The sequence below is a fragment of the Astatotilapia calliptera genome, chromosome 11 (assembly GCF_964374335.1).
Source record: "Astatotilapia calliptera chromosome 11, fAstCal68.1, whole genome shotgun sequence".
In the NCBI taxonomy this organism is placed as follows: domain Eukaryota; kingdom Metazoa; phylum Chordata; class Actinopteri; order Cichliformes; family Cichlidae; genus Astatotilapia; species Astatotilapia calliptera.
Window position 1 is genome coordinate 18,044,023 of NC_137432.1, and position 22,079 is coordinate 18,066,101.

General features: G+C 41.7%; 1 protein-coding gene across 2 annotated transcripts in view; it reads left to right on the plus strand.

Moving 5' to 3' along the window:
* Positions 1-9,215: 9,215 nt before the first annotated feature.
* Positions 9,216-22,079, plus strand: part of zfpm2a (zinc finger protein, FOG family member 2a) — a 119,995-nt gene continuing 107,131 nt past the window's right edge. For both annotated transcript variants that reach the window (XM_080307876.1, XM_080307877.1), the window contains exon 1: positions 9,216-9,639. In XM_080307876.1, the coding sequence (XP_080164002.1) occupies positions 9,600-9,639 (40 nt within the window). In that variant the 5' untranslated portion in view covers positions 9,216-9,599. The remainder of the gene's footprint in view (positions 9,640-22,079) is intronic.

The window sequence follows — 22,079 nt, forward strand, 5'->3', positions numbered from 1 at the left end:
AAAATGATGAAAAACATTTAATGTGTATGAAACCTTTATATTTTATGTTTTATTATTCTGCACATTTACAATTTTCAGATCAGGAATTCATGCATTCAGGTTTAAATCAGTTAGCCTTCAAACAATTTTGAAAATATTTAGCTTAAATTTTTGAGCTTCGACTTTAATTGTGTTTTATTTCATGTACTCAAATTAAAGTGTACACACCACAGAGAGCCTACTCATCAGTTTAGCTGGTTAAATATTTGCATGGCTGGTAAACTTTTTCATCTACAAGACCCCTTGGCCAGTGAGTCAAAAAGTTAAATTCAGGCACTTGTTGTAGGACAGTAAAAGCAACACATGCTTGATCCAGCAGAGCCTGTAAAATATAGAAAGTCTACCTGATTTAACAACAATGATTTATGCTCACTTCCATGACCTTTGTTTTTGTTGCAAACTGTAGCGTTACCGTGCAGTTCAGTGTGTTCCTATATCTTGCAGGAAACATACCCCTAATTTTTCAATTGTAATTATCCCACAAACAATGAGGTCACTGTCAACAAAGCACAGGGGTTAAAATGTCCTTGTCTGTCATCTTAATTCTGCTTTGCTTTAACTGCTCAATACTGCTGCGCTTTGCATATTTAGAAGCATTCTGATCACTGGGCAGCTAATCATTATAAATTTCACATTGCTAATTGCTTTATGAGGTCGCTCGAGTGAGAAATACAATAACAAACACATGGTTTCTGCACTCAAGATAGCGAGAAAGAACCGTTTCCGGCACGTTTGATCACATTTCCCCTTCTAAGGAAGTCATCCGTTGTACTGTTCAAGGGTAACCAACCACTGTCTTATAACTTTATTATTCGTTCTTAATCGGTTTATAAATATTTATGAATCGCCAAAGCCACCCTGACTTGCTGCTGAGATTGAAGCCTGAGCTGGAGTATGTACATTCCAAGGCAGCCATGGGTTGGAAGGAGAGAGATAGCGTGGACAGGAGATTTGTGACAGAGCGGAGCATGAAACCCATCAGTTGATGAGTGGAAATCCCTACTTTCTAATTAATAGAGGTACACAGGCCAGAGGGATAAGGAGGATCAGGGAAATGAAATCAGCAAAAAGATAGCATCACTCATTTCTGAGGTCCATTGTCACACTACAGAATCTGCTGTAATGAATCACTCAAGCATTCTGGAGATACATTTGAATGGTGGGGGAAAATTCATTGTCCGGTGGAGAGCATTCGATAAGGATCTTTTCTCTTGCCTCTCCCTCTTCTTCAGCCTCTTCTTTCCCGCTTTTGTCAAAGGGCCCTCTGATCAAAAAGCGAAATCAAGGCTCAAGCAACAGGTGTGCCATCTGAAAGGCTGCCGCAATCTGCAAGTGAACTGGAAAGCTATCTCGGATAAAGAAAAATAAAAGCCCGATTCGAGAAGTTTCAAGGGATTGGCTTCTCGGGATCAGCCGAAAAAGTCATGATGGGGCGAGATGCTGCAGGAGCTGGAGTTTATGATTTTACTAAAAGCCCTTGACAGAACAATTATTGAACAAAGGCTGGCGTGAGCCTGAATCGTTTTATATACTTACTTACTTCTGAGATCTAACTTCTGGCATCGCACTGACCTGAAAATAAAGCAGGCACGTCTGAAGAATGTGTCAAGTAGGATTTTCAGCGCTCTTATGCCATCTTATGAGATGAGATGCGTTTTTATATCAAATGCAACATGAGAAACGAGCTAAAAGAGCATGTAACACTCACTGGTGGAATCTTAGATCGGATAAGATCGGTCATGTGAGGGACAACGGCAGCTGCCAGTCTGCCCACCCTGATGTGCTACACCATTAACCTTTAACCTTCATGCTTTCCTTAAAATCAGAGGTGTCCCAGAAAAGAAGGTTTTAAGCCTCTCATCTGTTTGTAACCACCGTACGACATTAACAGTTTAATCTTTAAGAAATAAGAGAAAATGTGAGCCTAAGCTCAGCACACATTAGCTGCTTCTCACAGAGGCTGGCAGGCTGAACACAGCTCCTCGACATCCCGAAACGCTCGATGGTGAAATCTGGAGACGACATGAAATGAGAAACAAAAATGCAGCATATATCTTTCCATATCATGCATCCTCAGAGGGGATTTGCCAGAACTGCCTTTAGACATTATTATTCTTGTTTGCAAAATGCACCGAGAGCATGTCTCAAAAAAAACCACACAAGTGAGTAAATACACAGCAGTTTCTGTCTTCCCTCTTTAGCCTTTGTCTTTGTTTGCTTTCCAGAGATAATTTAAGTTTGCAGTTTCTAAGTAGTTCAATCCAACCCAGGGGAGCCATCCCCCAGTGAAACAAGATTTTTTTAAATATTCTTTTTCCTTCCCCTTTTTTTTAACTTCACTACTTATATCCCAATGCAATTATTTAATACTCGTATACACCCACTCATAGTCTGTATATGAGATATGAATTTAATTGTATGTTACTTTTTAATTACAGGAAAAATCTAACTTGTAAGATGATGGGCTGGAAGGTGCCATTGCATTGTTATTTTTTTTTTTTCTTCATCCTCGTTTTCTGATTATGTGAGCTGGGCTCCTTTGCTAAGCGATGATAAGCAGAATTTCCATGTTCTCTGCATAATTAATCCATCTTTGCCTCTCTTCATGCCAACTCTGCCGTTATCGCCCGCACATGCCTGAATTGCAAAAGAATCCTCTCTTCAATTGGAACTTATTGATATTCTAAAAAAACTGGAAATCCTCAAATTTAAGCCACAGATTGTTAAATGGATTAATTTCGCGGCAATCGCAAGCATCTAACGCGGGGAGACAGGCAAAGCAAATTGAAAGTGTCTCCTGTTTGTGGAGTTATAGTCCCAAATGATAGGGTTTATTGGCATGTTTTTTCCCCCTCCATAGTCAAAAAAAATTACCATTTATTTGCATGCCATAAAATACTTTTATATGGTTGAAAATTCAGAGGAATTCCTTTCAATGCCTGTCGTTGGCTTCATGATAACAACTTCAGCTTCCCACATCTGGACGCTTTTGATACTGCCTGAAAGGAATGTCTGAATATTTAATATTTTTATCTGTTTTTTCATCGATGGTTTCACCATTAAGGGTGGCTCTGCTGTTTGCATGGAGCCTGGCAGATGTAGATTTATTTCCTGAGCTGTCTACGGCCTGCCTTTCTGTGAATATACTGATGCATTTTTTTTCCCCCCGTTTTGCTGTGCACTGATGCCTCTGCATATGTAATAAACCAGCAGACACACTTATAAAATACATCAACAGACTGTATTATAGTGCTGCGTTCAGCTGTGAGTCTTCAGTTACTTGTGCATATATGGAGGGGGTGGAGGGGGTCGACTACACACATCAAATATAATTTACTTGACCTCATAAAAATGAATAACGCTAAATCACAAGATGTCAAAACACATGAGGGGCTCGCGTGTGAAGCAGGAAATTTGTCATTTGGACGTTTTGGTGTACAAACCTCTGCCTTACAAACGATGCTGTATTGAAGCATGGACAAAATCACTACAGTGAACTATAACGTAGAGCACATATTGACTGATGCAAGCACTAGGGAAGATGTTTACGCCCCTGGTTTCCTCTAATATTAAAGAATACTATGATGGACTTTTAAACATCAGCACACACTCATGAATGGCCTTTTTTTTAGATTCAGCTGAAAATGAAAATACAAGTCTTCAGCCCCTGTCTGATCTAGGAGCTGAAGACTTTTCAGCTGCACAGCTGAGAGCTGGTGCGCTTCCTCTGGACACCGAGGTCGACGGATTTAAAAATATTCAAGAGAAGAAATAAATGTGTGAGCTGAGGGGAAAGTCGGGGATGTGGGTATTTAAGAGAGGGTCATTTTTCATGAAACGACTCAAAGGGAAGTCCTGAAATGCTCTGGCACACAGATGATCAAAAATGACAGCGGCTGTTAAATTTAGATGTGTGTAACCTGGGCATGATTTATTAGTTTTCTCTCTAATTTCTCCAGTATCATACAGTACGTGTGTGTGTCACAGGTTTATGAATGTGGCTCCAGAAAAGAAGTTCCTCAAGACGTGACTGTGGAAATTTTTTGCCTTTATTTATTATTATTTATTTGGCCAAGAAGAAGAAAATACTTGATCTAGTTTGGTGGAATAACAGGTTTGTTATTAAAAATTTATTTTTAAGTCTTTTTGTGTCTAAAAATTTGAAAAATATTACTTCAGAGTAAATTTGATTCAAACTTTCAGACTTAAACGTATTTCCAGTGACCTTGAATCGGTTTCCCCTCGTGTTTAATTTGGATAATATATATTTATGAAGATCATTTTAAAAATACAATTTTGCAGTAGAAAATGAGACACTATAACTTCTCATGGATATCGTAAGAGATTATTAACGGTCATTTTGGGTTGATGTGAGAGTCTCATTCATTCATTCCCTCATTGATTCATTCCACAGGCTGCTTTCCTTCTAATGTCAGATCACTTTTCCTACTCTCTTAATAATGCAACCCTATTATTATTATTTATATATTTTTAGAAGTGAACCTCCTTTAAACAAGAAGGGATATTTATGATTTTAATCCATAAAAAGACTTGCCGGTTATCCCCTGGAGGTGTCACGATCTCAGCTTTTGACCACATAAAAAAAGACACTGAGATTAGCAGGAAGAATATGCTGCCCTGTGGTTCTCTCCCCTCCTCCTTCTCCTTGTCCTCCTCCTCTTTTACAAAAAACCCTTTTATTTACAGATTTACACACTCCCAATGGGAGGAGCAAAGTTTGTTCATCCCGCCCTCTTTAGTATTTTCATCACTTCTCTAGACTTGCATGTTTTGGTGTACTCTAAAAATGCTTTAGGGTTGTGTGGCATTTTGATTGCTGTTTTTTTCCCCCCTCTTTCACTCTTTTTTTCTTTCTGAAGCTTCCGTCTTTTTGTCGTTGTTGTTTTGTATTTGTTTGCTGCTCCGTTTCAAAGCACACTGTACATTACAGCATATCTCCCTCGGTTAACGAAAGATGATAAAGGGGGAAGGGGGGGCACTGGATAGAGGTAAGAAGAGTGAAGCCTCCCTGGAAAGTGTTGGCGCAAAGGCCTCCAGGGCTGCGGGTGGTTTTGGCAGCTCGGCCAGCGGAGTGGGCACTCTCTCAGACATCTGTTTGCTCACTGCTGCTGGAGCTGCTGGCTGGATAGATGTGGGGTGGGGTGAGGTGGGCTGGTGGTGGCGGTGGGGGTGGTTGGAGAGCTGGAGCATTCAGCCACAAACCTGCATCAGCACCAACATCTTACTCAGGAAAGACAACAACAACAACAACCCAGTATCACAGCTCGAGCAGCGCCCGTTCAGAACAGGCTGACTCCGTCTCACAGCACGAGTGAGTGATTGAAGTCATCTGTCGCGGGGGGAATGGGAAGTGTCAGCAAATACACAGCTGATTTGAGGTTGCCAGCACTTAGCTGCGATGATCCAACAACACTGGTCTTGAACTGCAAACCAGATGCACGATACTGTCTAGACAGTTATTATATGCACCGGCTAACATTTAAACATCACTTCAGTGTGTATCGCTGTGATAAACAAGAAGCTTTAGAGAATCCCGCTGCTTTGAAAAGAGGACAAAGCGATGAGATGAGCTTTTGCTAACCCAGCCACACACTGCTAAACAATCAAAGTTCGTTTTGACTTTTATTCGTCACATGCTTTGACAAATCCACTAAAATGATGGAATACATGATGAAAAGGTCATAGTTACTAAAGAAGTGTCCAAAAGAACTGGAAATGAGGCAGTATCACAGTACGTCCACATGCACTTTCACCTGCAGCTCATGCTGTGCTTCACTACTGCACTCACACTGTAGTGAAAGTGCAACAGAAAACAGCTGTTAGATTTATACTGTGATACTGGCACATTAAAGTTGTCTAGAGGGTAGATGTCAGCGTTGCAGAGCTGCATGCCAGGTCATTTTAAGGAAAAAGGTAAGCAAGGAAAAGCTGTTCTGGAATATTGTGCAAAAACAATATGAAAACTGCCTTCATTTGGTCCTGAACAGCTCATTCTTCTCCCTGCCGCCTCTCTTATAAAGCATATCTATAAATCAAGGATATAAACAGTTATTATGTACATGCCAAACCAACCCTCCATCCCACATCATTCTAAAACCGCACACACATACACATACACAGAGCTCACTTCCTCGCGAGACAAACCAATCCCCAACAGCCAGAGGGTGACACCGCAGCAAACTCATAACACCGATGTCCAAGTTGAGCTGCTGAGGCTCGCTCTTTAAGGAGCAGGTTCCTATCCGCACGATGGCTGTCACTCCCACTGCCACCGGACATGTGTGATCCCATAAAGAAATCAACCTAGTAATTTGTCATGCCAGACTCCCTGTGATATTACTCAGTTACTAGAGCAGCTCACTTAAACAGTATAAGACTGCAGCTGTTATTGAGGCAATAACTCCATTGAAGGCCGTCATAAAATTAACACAATACGCAGATAACATTGATTTTATGATTATTTATTAAACAACTTCAAGCACCTCGTCATGTTACTGAACTCTGATATCACCTAAAACTTAACTGCTGTTTTGTAGCTGTGTTATGATGCAGTCACATGCGTTTAGGGAGTGTATGAAAATTAAAAGGGGTGGGAGGTTCAGTAAGGGGTCACCTTTATGCATTTTTGGACGTTTGCTTTTGCAGGAAGGTGGTCACACTTGTTTTTTGAGTGGGGTAGCCCTGAACTTACTCATGTCAGAGTTTCTTCATTTGAAGATTAGAAACCTACTTTACTTATGGTGATCCTTTATGGTGACAAGATAGTTGTATTTTTGTAATTAACCATATATATATCACTATTCAACTTCTCACTTTTTAAAGGCTTTGAAGTGTGATTTTTTCTTTTCTTTTTTTGGGAAACAGCAGCATGCTTGTAGATACACATTTACTTGGGTTTAAAATAAAATGCCAGGGATGGCTTGTGACAGTTCTGCCAATAACTTCGAATAACACTCACTGCTAACCTAACATTTTTTTAATTGTTACCTAAAAACAATTTTTTAAGCTTGCAGGTACTAGACATGCTAAAATGTAATTATTCTTTTTCCTTTTTTTTTTTATGAACATGATGAAACCACCAGAAAGCCCACCTCCACTGCCCCTGACACTGAATGGCATCCCCCAAATGTGACTTGGCAGTTTTAATCAAATGATTTAGCACATTAAATCAACCTTTCCCCCCGTAATCTGATTATGTGAGTGCACTGCACTGCATCTCCACAGCCTACAGTATACCTTAACCTATTAATATGACCAACCTTGTGTCAGTGATTTCCCTTGCGATGGAAACAGTATCATGTTAATTATCACAACCATCTGGTCTGAGCAGCGAGGAAAAAAAAAAAAAGCTTTCTCTTCCTCTCGCAGATTTGTACCTGTCAATCAAAGTCTGCTTCAAACAAGCCACTGGGGCTCAGAAACAGCACAGAAGAACCAAGCTCCAGTCTCAGAGGATTTAGGAGTAGCGTTAAATTAATCTTCAGCTGGCAATTTGACTCTCCTGTCTCACTGTGTTGTTGCACTTACCACAAATCATTATTGATTTTGGTGCTGGGTTCCTAATATGGCCTGTAAACGCTATTTATGGATGTTTAACATGGTAATTTTACAGAGTGTGTGTGTGAGAGAGAGAGTGTGTGTGGATGGGGGGCGACTGCTTCATTTTTAATCTTGTAAAATGTTTCAGTGGGATTTTACTTGTGAGTTTATTATGTGTCTTTAAACGTGTTTGACATAAAAAATAATGGCTGCTTGTTTATCTGTTTAACACTCGGTCTTTGTTTTGAAAAGATGAGAATTTTAAGAGAGACTATCGGAGTGCGTACAGTGTTACAAAGCTGGGATAAAGATTCCCTGTTTGTGACTAGCACTGTCCCGTGACATCACTGCGTTTGGATCATGACCAACGCCACATATAAGGAAGACAGAAAGAAGGGGGGTAAATTAAAGAAAAGAAAAAAAACTTTAGCCACCAAAGGAGGAAGAGACAAATCACAGAGGCTCGCGAGACAGATGCTCTTCTCAAGGTGAACCACCGCTGACCCGTCTGCCACATAAATTATTCTGTAGTTTCAGACTCCATTCCAAAGTTGTGGAATTGGGTTACAAGATAATTTCACAGGCCACTTGCTTGTCTTCCTTGGCAGTCCAACTGGCTAATTGAAGAGAGTGATTTCCAGTTTGGGCAACTATTCAGAACATGGCAGTCAAAATCGGAATGATTTCAAGGCTCTTCCCTTTTCTGTCTGTCTCGCTCTTTTTAAATATTCAGAATATATATATATATATATATATATATATATATATATTTTTTTTTTCTTCTTCTCTCAAACAGGTAGAGTAATTGTAGGCATGAGAAGCCGCTCACATTCTGACTGACAGTTTATCAACTGTTTATTTATCAGTGGGGGAGCTCTGTTCCAGAGTCCATTTGAATATATTTACAATAAAAAAAAGACAAGAAAAAAAATAATTGAAAAAAGTTGCTTATATTTTTTTAAGTAATTCACCACGAGCACTTCATATGTTGTTTAGCAATTTTGATAACAAATATAAGTGTGTTTAAAAACCCAAACAAACAAAAACTGCACTGTATGTAACTTCTTTAAACTCTTGGCCAAAAGGTCAACATATTAAGGTCAGAGCATCCAAGTGCATCATGGGAGAATGAGCGGCCAAACTGAGTCGGAGTTAATCCTGGTGTGTTTCAGGCTCATTATTAAATTATAAATGCATGGCTCTCCCCTAAAAATAATCTTTAGAGTGTCAGTCTTTAAGATGACCAAAAGAAATGTAAAAAAAAAAAAGGATAAAGGGCACTTAAATAAAGCTGGTGTAAAGCGGTAAGTAACAGAAATGTCCTCCTTCAGATAAAGCGGTAAAAATTGTGTTTGTCTGAATCAAATGATTAGTGTTTTGCTTATATTTGAACCTGTAAAGCCACACTGTGGAGGGGACCGGAGCCCCGCTTGTCTCCATCTCTGATTTTTATTTACCCCCTTAAAAAACCAAAACAAAAAGCAGGGCGCTAATTAACGGTGACGCTAATTAATAAGGGGAAGTTAAAGTAATTGTGGATCAAGTGAAGTTCACGAAGCCGCGGCTACGGTACCCGGGGAGGAACAAACCTTATCTTCAAACAAAAGCGCGAACACGCTTTCACCTCCCCAGTCAGTCCGTGCGGATCGCGGCGAAGCGCAGCCTCATCACGGAGAACGGTGCTGAGAAAGAGAGAGAGAGAGAGAGAGAGAGGGGAGCGAGAGAGAGAGAGAGGGAGGGTGTGTGTGTGTGTGAGAGAGAGAGAGAAAGCCAGAGCCAGAGAGACGAGAAAGATAAAGGAAAGACAGACGGAACGATAGACTTGTGCGTAAAAAGTACTGGTGCCCCCCTTCTGCTTCTTCTTCTTCTTCTTGTTTTTTTTCTTTCTAAATTTCCATCAGACAAAAAGAAAAAAAATCCAAACCGGCTGCTTGGATGAACCAAAACCTATCGATCTGTCAGCACTACACCTGGATTCACTGACCAGCCGCACAGCAGGCATGTCCCGAAGGAAGCAGAGCAACCCCAGGCAGATCAAACGTAAGTTTCTTTTTATTTCCTTCCCTCTCTCCGGTGTGCTGCAGCCGCCACGGCGCGTCTCCGGGCTTATTAGACTTCGCAGAATATCGCTGTGATAGTGACCACACTGGAGCTGATTCAGCAGCGCTCAACTATCGACACCCATGTGTTGCCTTGTCACGGTCCATACGCTCCGGTCTCCCTCCGCTGTGTGTGTGTGTTTTTTTTATTGTTAGTTTTTTTCAGAGGAGATGATTTCCAATCCCAAACCAACGGTTTGCTTCTCGCCGAAAAGTTTCAGCGCTTGCAAAGCAAAGTTGTAGAAAAATTGAGTTAACTGCTTGATGTTATTGCATCCCGTTATTCAGCCCCCTACTCAAGAAATGTGTGTGCATCACTTTGGCTAAATGTTGAGACTCTCCTAAGCTTTAGTAATTCAAAATTATAGGCCAGAAAGAATGAAGGTGCACCACCAGACTGGTGTAAAAGGCCAAAATGCTTTTGAATTGCATTACTAATATATATATATATATATATATATATATATATATATATATATATATATATATAACAAAGTTTACTTCATATTCATATACATTCTTTATATTTAAAAAAAAATAAGTGCACTTGTCACACACATTTATTTGCAGGTGTGTGTAGATAAATTGTCAGACTTAGATATCAGCCAGCAGTATTGATAAGTGTGCATTGTGGCAGTGCTGCAAAAGAGCAACTTTCTGTTTTAACTAAACAGAACTGTTTTCTTTGCTCTGAGGAAAGTGTGCAGCGCGCTTTACACACATTTCAGCTTTTGATGAAATTGTGTACAGCTTTTATTTGTGTTTGCATTTACCTGAGGGGATTTTAATAGCGCTGTGGAACTTCATGGCCTGCATGAATTTTGAAAAGTGTGTCGTATTTACAATGTGTAATTTTAGCTATTTAAGATATTTTTAATTAAGAGTTTTCTGTCATATATTTTCTGAATTTCTTAGATGATTTTAAAGCGCCTGAAATCATCCATTTATACACACACACACACACACACACACACACACACACATAGGCGGGTACATGGACTTAAACACATGTTCACCTGTGAAATACAGTAGTGTGTGTGTGTGTGTGTGTGTGTGTGTGTTCAATTTCTCCAGTGTATGCTGCTGTTGAAATGGCAGCAGACTACATGCTGTAGTTTGTAACATGGAAGTAGGATACTGTTTTGTCGACGGTTAGACTATAAGAAACAATGGTTGTGTGCCCATATGTAAGTGTGTGTGTTTGTGTGTGTGTGTGAAAGACAGAGAAGACAGAGCTCATATGCATGAATTCATGAGGGCATGTGCCTGTTGGTATACACGAGCGTTTTCTGACATTTGTACAACACAGATTCAGCAACAGAAGAGATTTTGTGTCGTCTTGTTTTCTGTTGACCTTTTAAATATTTTTGGGTTAAATGCAAAAATAAATTAAAACATATATTAAAAAAATAGACAAAGGGATCTGGGATTTATAAGCAACTCTAATTCTGGATTGTTCATTTAATTCCTGAACACTTACGTCACATCAGTTAATGAAAAATTGACCAGTTTAACGTGTTAAATATTTCAGTTTGTACTTTAAAGTGTGTTCTTTTAATTGTTTTGACGTATGGACCTAGTTTCTCCTCTTTAATGTTCAGAATACATCAGCTTCGCTATATCATTAACTTTCCATGGAAAATAAGCATTTTGCAGTGACATCATTTACATTTTCAAACTGTCTTCAACATCGCAGTGGTGGTGGTTGTGTTTTTGTCGGCATGCGCCACAAAATAAAAAATTAACATAAAAAAATTAACCAGAACCATTTCAAATCAACAAAGAGGCACGACAGCGTGTGACGTGACTGGCCCACTCAGTTTTTGGACCAATCCCATCGTGGCATCCGAATGTTTTTTTGTTGTCGAGCGAAGGAAGCCCAAACGCCAAGTGTGTTCCGCTTTCGTCACTGTGACCTGGCCTTTTTTTTTTCTTTTCTTTTTTTTTGTGCGAATTAGTATGTCATGTGTAAGATCTTGTTAATATGGAGCCAGAGTGCAGGCGTATAATCAAGCTTTTGGTTTGAAAGCAGAAAAGGTCACGAGGAGCCTAGATCCTCTCTCCCACCGCGGGAACTCTGGGAAAAAAAAAAAAGGCCGAGGAGGCACTGCACGGAAAGTCAGCACAGACAGTCATTCTAAAGGACAAAAAGGTTGTTGGGCGCAGTACCCCCCCTCCACACACACACACACACACACACACACACACACACACACACCACCTACCCACCCACCCCCTTCCTGCATACATTGGACTGTTATCTAAAATTGTGATTTATGCAGTATTTTAATATTTTGCTTATTCTTTCCCCTTGGGTGCTCTCTGAGCGGTGATAAAAAGGCGATGCTGAAAGAGCACCATTAATTTGCTCCGATGACTGGGGAGATAAGGCCAGATAATGGGAAAGATAAGCAGAGAAGATATACCATCAGAAACCCGATTATTACCATTAAAATTCCAGCCCAGCAATCTGCAGCTGGCTGATAATTCCTTCTCCGTTTCCACCACTTTGGATGATAAGGCAAAAAATAGTCACTCAGTGCTCCTTGATTAGGCTGCCTGGATATCCCGATAATACAGTGATAAATTATGTATTTTCTCCTCTTGTTTTTTTTCTCTGAAATGTTACATCTGATTTATATATATATATATATATATATATATATATATATATATATATATTCCTCTTTCTGTATCCCCCTCCCCTTGTTGGCTTTCCAAGAAAGAGGGAAAAAAAGGCCTCTATACTTTTATTGTAATAATAGTTTGATAGAAAGAGGAGATAGTGGTGAAGGTGTTTTGTGTGGGAGCACATATCAATGTTATCAGCTCATCTCCTGGGGCCAGCTGCTAGCTGCTGTTGTTTTTAGCCTTATCACCCCGTGCCAATATGCCAATAAATTGCCCGGATTGTTAGTCGTTCCGAGGCGGGTCAGGAGAATATGACAGGAATGATGAAAATATCGCTGATGCTCTGCGGATTCCGATTAGCTGCTGTAATATGATGTGTGAATTCCACCAAGCTTCTTCCTCTGTCCTCTCTTCTCCCTCCCTCCTTTTCCCTCTATGTCTTCCTCCTCCTCCTCTCCAACATCCCCCAACCCTCACCCGCCCCCCCCCCCCCCCACTCCCCCCACCCTCAGCTCTCCCCGGCTGCCGGTGGTGTCCATACCTCTATTCGTAGTGAGAGGAGAAACATTTTGATGCTTAATAGGAAGGAAAGATATGAAGAGGCTGAATTGAAACCAGGCCCCCTCAGAGTAATTTTTCTGTAAAATTGCCCCCCAAAGTTTCACGGCGTTAAAGAGGAATCTGGATGATGTAGGGAGCGTGCCTCCAACCACTGTTTATGGGAACATATTGAAGCACCCTCTGAGGCCACGCGTGGACATCTAATGTCAAATGTGCTTATTAAACTGACTTAGTGTTCTCCCTTTTTACTGCTGTCTTCCTCTGTATGGACCGTCTGAGAATTCATGTTGCCTTCCCTCTGTGCTCTTTTGCTCAGCACACGACCAGAATGAAGCACCGTACTGTAGTGATTACTGTAAGCTTGTATAGCACCTGAGTGGCAAGTGCACAAGTCCCCAGAGCTTACCACTATGTTATACTGTCATGATGCTTAATCTACTCATGCGATAGTAATCTTACACCCATAAAGCTGCACTCTGCAATAATGGTTGTAATATATTTTTCTTTTTTCCTCTTTTCTTTTTCTTTTTACCCATAATTCCTCATGGATAAAGTTGGAATAGGGATTAGTGATGCAGTGCTACATATTGCTGTCCTGGCCTATTTTCTTCCATGCATTGTCTTACTGATATAGCGTATTTGTCATTTTTCTGAGCTGTGAGACGAAACATATTTCATTTACCCGCTTGTGTGCAATTTGGTTGCAATTGTTCCTGACCTTTAACTTACTGCAAATCCAACACACTGTGCACAGAGCTTTTTGGAGTACTCTTAACATAACGCCTGCTTTTCTCAGCTAGTCGGCTTGAAACTGAACCACAGGTTCTCTGCTAGAGCTAGCAGTCTGCTTTTTATCACAGAAAGCATTTTTTCCCATCTCTGCTCTACAGTTAATCTCTCCAACTCCTTAGCATAAGGCCACTTTATGTAACGTCAGCATGCTGTTTATCATATCAGGTGACATTTCTATCTTTGAGGGGCATTTATCAGAGGCAGATTACACTAGTAAGGGATAAGGGGAGTGTTTACTGAATTGTCTGCCAACATCCTGTATCTGGATTTATGCGTATGTGTGTATGTTTGCTTGTGTATACATCGGTGCATGTACAGTATGCTTGACGAGCATGTGGTTACGCGCTCTAGCAGAAGGATTGGAGCTGTTAGCTTGATGTATTTGGGTTGCTTTTTTTTCTGTCTCTCTCGCACTAGTACAGACTCCTCATCCATATTTCCCACAACTGAGCTCAGCTTTGCTTTCTTGTATATGGAAAGCTGTGGAAGTTGTAGTATACGCTGCATTTTCACCCTTGGCCCGCAAATGCTGGCAGCTCTAGCAGTCAGATGTTTTGGGGGTGTAAAAATCAAAAAATGTTTGCATGCCAGCCTCCCTGTATATTTAAGGGTCTCCCTTTCATTGGGTGACAATCACGGCGTGTCTCTCGTGTTTCTCTTGTTGATTTCTGTCAGAAGAAGAATGGTTGTTGAATGCCAACTTTCCCTCAAACATCTGTTCCCTGCCAATAACAGCTTGCGCCGTTGCCTCGTCTTAGCTGAAGGATCCCCAATTGCCTCCTCACTTTTGACACAAAACAACAATGCAGATGAATGTCATCTCCTTTTAATGCTTTTTTTTCTCTCTCCCCGCACTCATTGTCTCTAAAGTAAAATTGCTTCTTGTAGCTCGAGAAAGTCTTTGTGCTCACAGCACTGCTGTTGCTGCTTATGCTACGGCTACAGGGAGAGGAACGCGTAGCAGCTTCCTTTATGTTGAAAGCATTGCCCTGTGATGTGTCGGATGAGCCGGGGTTGGCAGCCGATGGACTGCCGGTGCCTAATCCTGCCGTCTCTGTGGCTGTAGCCCGCGGTGCCTGGACAGCAGTGTGAAATATGGGCAGGGTTGCTGCGAAGGTGGAGGTCACTTCCTCACACAGTTTCCTCTTTATCTTCCTCTTTCCTGAATTCCACTGCTATTATTCCAATAAGCGCTGGTTCAAACTGTCACCATTGTGTTTTTATCCAGGCACACTGACGGTCCCTGATGTGAGCGAGACGTTAATTTTAGAAATGTCCAAATCGGAACCACGTTGCACTAACGCTCCTGCCGTTCTTGGATTTCCTTTTTTTCTTTTAATTTCACATTTCACTCCTTAACCGTGTTGCTCTCCGGTTATTTAGATTTTATATCAATGATGCCCACTGAGCCCTCGGGTAACAATTGACTTTCAGCCTGCTTTAAGTTAATAGCCTTGTCTCTACCTTGTAGGGATCAATATTGGTATTAATTAATCACCATTATCAAGAGCAGGATCTAGTTCCATTTGTTGTTACATCAGCAAAATATCAATAGAGAAAGTGGACTCCCTGATCGTCATGGCAACTTCATCTCTTAGGTCAAAGAGAGTTTATCTTATCTTGCTGCTGAGAGTGGCAAACTGCTCAGGAATCTAGTTTAGACTCAAAGATCATCGATTTAAGCTTCTTCGTTTTTTTCCCTTTTCACCGCCGCCTTTTTGTTTCAGGAGAGAGGGTGGTGAAAAAAACCCAACAACAACAAGAGAAAGGCAGCATTCTAATCACAACAGAGATGTAAGATTTAAATATTGATGTCCAAAGGCCATTACAGCAAAGAGGGCCTCTGGTCTCGCTGTTGTTCAAGTACGTCCTTTTAAGACCCAGACAAAGCTTTGATTATCAGAGGTGTCACCGTGGAGTATGTCTGTATAGCTGACAGTGTGGGACTGCAGCGGAGATCAGTTTCCTGCAGCCACGACCGCAGAATGCTAACAGATCTCACTCCACATCCTGGTGTTTCTACAGGCCTCAGCATACAGTGTGTTTTGGGGAAATTGATGTATGTGAGGCTCATTATATTGCAATAATGTAAAGCTGTATTAGTGAAGCGGTGTTGATGACTGATTTAGTCTTAAGAGCATTTGTTCAGATAAAATATGAACGTTCTCAAAATATTCTCAAATGTGAATAGTTTCAGACTTTCTCTGTCATGTGAATAATTTTTGATTTTAGATTGTTGGTGCAGCCAAAACAGGACTTATGAGGATGTAAATGTGTACTTTTTGTGACTGCCATTTTCTTCTGTTTCCACTGGAAAGACTGAGATTTACAAGTTATGTAGATTAGGCCATAACCAGTAGAGGAAGAAGTATTATAATCTTTGAAGAAGCAATATTTTCAGGAATTGTTCTACATGGTTGTTCCATACTTTATGTTTTACTCATGGATCCTTGTGTAAGAATGTGTTTACTATCTGTCGGACGGGGAGGGTGGAACTTTCTTTTCCTTTTTTTAAGCATGTGATGCTTTAATGTTGCCTACATTATAGGACACATTGTAACATGTGTTTTGGATGTAATGTGGATAGTAACGAGTAACCGAGTCAGCTTGAGCTTGTCTGAGGGTCTTACCTGAAATCTGCAATATTATATCTTGGTTCATATTTTTCCAGTAAGGACCTTAACATTATTTTCAACCTGCAGTGAAGTACGAGCCTGGTTAGACATTTGCAGTGTACATACAGACTGCGGAGACTTGAGTGGCCTTGTTTGTATAGGAAGTTAGGTCTGGCTTGAGCTATTTAGGTAGCGACAGCTTGGGTGCTTGGATGTACCTCATCATGCTGCAAAATGCTCCTCAGGGTTGGAGCAGAGAGCAGGGGCACTGTCTGCTTCTTGCTTTTTTTTTTTTTTCTTCCTCTTTTTTTGCCTCCAGGACACAATTGCCTCATTTAACATTCTCCATTTGGCCCCAGCCAAGAGGGGAAATAGCCAGGGTGAGTAAGAGAGGCCGCCACACATCATGAATTCTTCTTTCATTTAACTTGCACGGTCCCTTTTCACCTTGGAGATGCACATGGATCAGGAATGAAGATACTGCTCAATTAAGGGGATTTCCGAGGTTGCTTCTGAGGTATCGCAGTTATTTTTGCGCCGTGCCGAGGTTTTGATGTACCATTGATATGGATATTGGGTTCGTCACATTCATGTGATGCTTTGACATCTCCAGAGCTGGAAGAGAAGCAACTCTGCCACAGCAGCAGGAACTTGCCTTCTTGCCACATGCGAGAAATAAAGTCCAAGGGTGGAAACCTGTCAGTCTTCAATTCCGGGCACATAAATAACTTTTATGTGTCTATTAAGATTCTTTTTGTTTGTTTCAATTTAATTAGCTACAGCGAATCAAAACATTTTCATGGAATATGTCAAAATTGATAGCTGGGTTTTTGACTGAATCTTGGATGAGGGAAGGGAAAGAGAGTGCGCTTGGAAATGTGACTCACTCTTTTTTTGCAGCAGGCATTGTCACAGCATGTCGTCAGCAATATACAGTAAAATTATTAGCCAAAGCTGTGAGTTTGACTTGCCATTATGTAACAAAAAAATTCTTTCAGGAAATAAAACATAAATGAATGGTGATTTAATTAAAACAAAAAGGGGGTAAAAAGAATTAAACAAAGAGAAAAGAGAGCGCATAATGAAAGGGGATGATTTGGTGAACACCATTTCCAGAGAAGGATAGTAGCTGGCACACCAGAAAGTGACACCCTAATAGCTGTTCAGTCTAAATCTCTAGCTTGGCAGGAATTACCGGGGATGTGTTGGGAAAAGAAGCGAAGGAGGGGGGTTAGTGCGATGCAGAACTTTGCATCGGGTTGAAATGCACCAGGCTGTATAGTTAAGGGATAGGTGGCAACAGGGGATTAAGTAACAAGCTTTTCAGTTCAATTTGTACATCAGCATTTTCCCCCAGACGGACGGCACAAGACGCGCAGCATCTTAAGGGTTCGGTGGAAAATCGCTAATGACAAAGCTTTGTAAATAGATAAACAATTTGTGTCAAATATGCTGAAAATATAAAGCAAACTTCAAAACATGTTAATACTTTAAAGAGGCTGTGTTTTGATTTGCACCATCGCAAAGCTGGTTAAAGCTGTTGACAGCGCAGCTTACACATCATGTGATCAGAGGGCCGCATCTGCCGGCGTGTGATTAGCGGGGAGCGCCGCAGCAGAAGCGGGCAGGACGGGGCGATACGCTGCGGCTGGAGCAGGTTGATGACGATCGATCGCGTTTTACTGTAAAATCAGTTTTAAGAGCGAGGCCGCGCGACACCGGCCAGTGACGGAAGGGACGCCACGCCGCAAAATGCGCGTCTCTTATTATCTCCAAAGCGGGCTTTGTGAAAGTGACAGAGTAAACACCCAGAGAGAAATGCAGCTGCTATTATTTCACAATCAGCCAATTTTCTTTTTCTGTGTATTTCAGAGAGCGCTTATCTAGTAATTACTAAAAACTGTTGACACTGAGCAAGTGCTGTAGCCAACTCAAATGCCTTTTTTGTCTTATGATATCAGATTGGATTTTTATCTCGGGTTCACACAATCACGCATCCCTGAAAACCAAAGATAACTGCCTCAAACTCCTTATTTCCAGCATGAGTGTCGAATTAAGAGGCTCATTTTGAAAAGCTACAATCATTACATCCTGTGTTCATTTCTGTGGCGATAATATTTTTTTTTTCCCTCCTTGCTTCTGGGATGTGTCTGTGAATCTCTGAGACATACATTTGACCATAATCAAGTTTTTTTTAAGCTTCAGAAACAGGATAACAACTGGGTCAGATGATAAGCTCCAGCAAAACAGGGAAGGGGAAAAAAAATCCTCCTGTGATAGACGAGGAGAAAATCTGATTGATTGATGTCTGCTGGCTTTGCCACCATCACAAGCCAGTTGACAGTTAGTTTTGGGATCAGATGATTTCACTCTTAAGATTGGGGTTGAGGGGAAGCTAGGCAAATATGAAGGACACAAAGGTCAATGGCTTCTCTCCTCCTCTCTGTATCTATCTCTCCCTTGCAATAGCTTGCTTTGACAAACTGTAATATGTTGCTAAGCTTTGTGGCAGCAGGACACATGGTCGTAGTTTGTACAGTAATATCCTATTGCCAGTAATCTCACAAGGAATGATTGAAAGTGCTGGAGGAATCTGGTACTAGCAGAGACCCGTTGACATCATCAACTGCTGTGGACTGGCACATGTCTCCTGACTTGTTTGAACTGAATTTTTCCATGGGATTGAATAAGTTAAACAACAGCTTTGACTCGAAGTGAATCTGTTATTGTAAGCGGGATCTGATAAGGTGGCACCATATTACCAGTTTGTATAGCAAAGAGGCCAAAAATGGAATCGCCGGCGAGTGTTCTTCTTTGTGGTTTCGGGGGGAAAAAAGGCGAACATGGAACGGTGACAAAGGATGATTGGATGCATATTGTAAATAAACACCCAAGTCTTTCACTACCCCCCTCCCAAACCAACCCCCTACCCCAACCTCATTCTCAGACACTCTCTAAAGATGTTCCATCCAATATTTCATCCGCTCTTGCTGTTTAGATCACATATCACTCGGGTTGCTCTGGAGTTGACCCCTTTGCGGCAAAAGAACAGTAACACTTGGATCAGATTTAACCAAGACAAACCCAGAATAGGCCGTAATATCGCCAGTGTTTGTCATCTTCTTCCTTTTAGCCATTGTTACCGAGCTGAAATTTAATAAGGCGGGAGTTGGGAGCCCTCGGTGATGTCTGTGATATTTAATAGGAGGCCTCAGTTCCTGCGAGGGCCCTTCTCTAATAGTCATAACAGACATGTCCATTAGCTTTGTGTGGGTCTGCTTTCAAGATCAAGGTCTCACTTGTAATGAAGTGGCTATGCAAATGCAAGTCAAATTCTACTATTGTGAATCACTTGTTTTAATCAAGTTTTCACTGAAAGAAACGCGGGGCCCATTCAGAGCCACTAACCAAACAATAAAAAAAGGATAATCCGAAGACAATTCCCATCCAAATGGAACCGGACATCATTTAGGGGAAGAGACAACAACTCTTTGTTTGTTTGAAGTGGTTGATATGACAACCTTCTTGTCAAAGACTCAGGGTGAATAAAAGGGATTTGTAATTACCATAATTATCTCTTATATGTTTTCACCTAATGATGTCCATTAAATGGCTGAGGCTTCATTTAGAGGCTGCCTTGCTGTAGGTTGGCATAGACTCATAATACAGCATGTTACATTTCACAGCGCACAAGTAATGAACTTCTTTCATCGCAGATGTTTATCGTGCAGTGCTTCTGGGGCGAAAAGCCAATATACTTCAGCTTTTTGTTACAGTTGGATTATAACAATTCTCATAGTTCCCACTTATCTTTCAAATTTTCTCTACATGTGATATCAACCCAATTGGCTTCATGTCTAAACAGGATGGCTCTCTAATCTAGACCGCTGTTCGTTTCATGTAAAACATCTCATTTTGTGGCTTAGGCTGGTGGCTGTCTTATCGTTACATAATTCGCTGCCCTCTCCGTGATTCTTCTTTGTGGCGATTTATTTAAATTCCCCCATGTTTATATATTTCCTGTCTCTTTTCATTCCGAATGATTGCCTTTCATAAGCTCAAAGGCTCATCTTCAAGACATTTGGTAACTTTACAGATATGAATTCACAGTAGGGATAAAGAAGGGGTGGGATGGGGGGCTATTTTGATGGAGAGCAGAAGAAGAGGGAGGAGTGTTAGTGCATGTCCGTCTCTGTCTCGAGGCCTGAATCCAGAGGTTGAACTAACTCTGATCTGCAGTACAGATATAGCGCTCTTAACCGTGCACACCTCAGCAGGTACAGTGTTTGAGAGACCATGGCGGAATACGTGTGTGCTGTTCTGCTCCGGCACTAAGGCCCCTCAGTCCTGCATGTGGCTCCGCTCCTGTGGTTGCTTTGGTCTTTGTCTGCCACCTATCAGCATATCAGCAGTGTCTCTGAAGCCCAGTTGTATAATGCACCATTTATGGCTTTGTGGAGGGAGATGGCGGTCGGGCGGCGGAATAGCTCCAGGCCTTCCCTTCAGTGAGTGGATTAACGGCGGCCTGCTTTAGCGCACTCTACCGCGGTGTGAAATCGGCCCCGCTTCGCCGCCGAGACTCTCTCTCTCTCTCACTCTCTCTTTTCTCCCTCTCTGTTTCCTCACCTCCATGCAAAGCCTCTCCCAGCCATCTGTGAAATGTGGAAACTCTGTGTCTAAGTTGAGTTCAGATCCCATCCCCTCCGTCAAGCTGAGGCCAGGAAGCAAATGGGCAGGCAGTCGGCGGAGGGGGTTTTGCGGGTGGGCGGGTGGGTTTGGTGGGGATGAGTAGGAGGAGGAGGCTGGTGGTGGTGGTGCTGGGGGGGGGGATCAGCTCACTGATGTCGTGCCGCGTGTGCAGGAACCCTGCCTGTTCTCCGCGGGCGAGTTGGAGGAGGGTCCAGGCCTGGGTGCCGGCCGAGAGATCTCTGGTTCCTGCTTGCAGGTCCAAATCCCCCCTCTGTGTGTGTCTGTGTGGAGGCGAGGTGGTGGCACAGCTCCCCTGAGCCCCTGCCCAGTCCTTTGAAGATAAGATGGTGATACAGAGTCCCTTTCGGTACGTCGCTAACCGATGGTCTTTGTGCGACACACATGCCTCTCTCCGTCGGAGCCTGCAGCTAAAACACCTATGGTCTTTACTGAAACGAATTGGCCGCACGGCCTGGGGTCAAATTAGATTATGAATGGCTGACAGAATCCTAGATCATATGTTTAGGATATTCCATTTTTTTTCACCATTTTCATGCTGATAAGGTACAGTTCTGCTGTGGCTGATATTGTATTTCTATTTGATTTCCCTCCACTGAGAAGAATCACTTTCAGAATTGTCCCCATACTCTCTGCCGCTGACTTAATTTATTTTTTTTTTTTCAGTTTTCCATGGCAACTAGTTGTCATCTTAACTCTGCTGATTTCTCTGCTATCTGGTGCTGTATTGCTCTTGATCATGACAGTTTTTTAAACATGCTTCTCCTCTGCATTTATAACCACATTTTGTGGCACTCACAGGCCAATTCTCCCACTTCTGGCTCTCAGCACCAGCTTTTCACAAGAGCGCCCATCATAATCAGGCTTTTGAATTATGAACTCAATATTCCCTTTACTCATTTTTTTCCTCTATCCTGTGACTTTGGGGTTCAGATCTGTGCATAATGTCTTATGATTGCATGGCATTATGGTGGTTTTGGAAAGCCGAGCGGAGGTCCAGCCACGCATCATCTTTCCATAGACAATGTGGATCTCTGTGTTTCTCTGAGCTCATCAGGGATGGGGCGTTGATTGC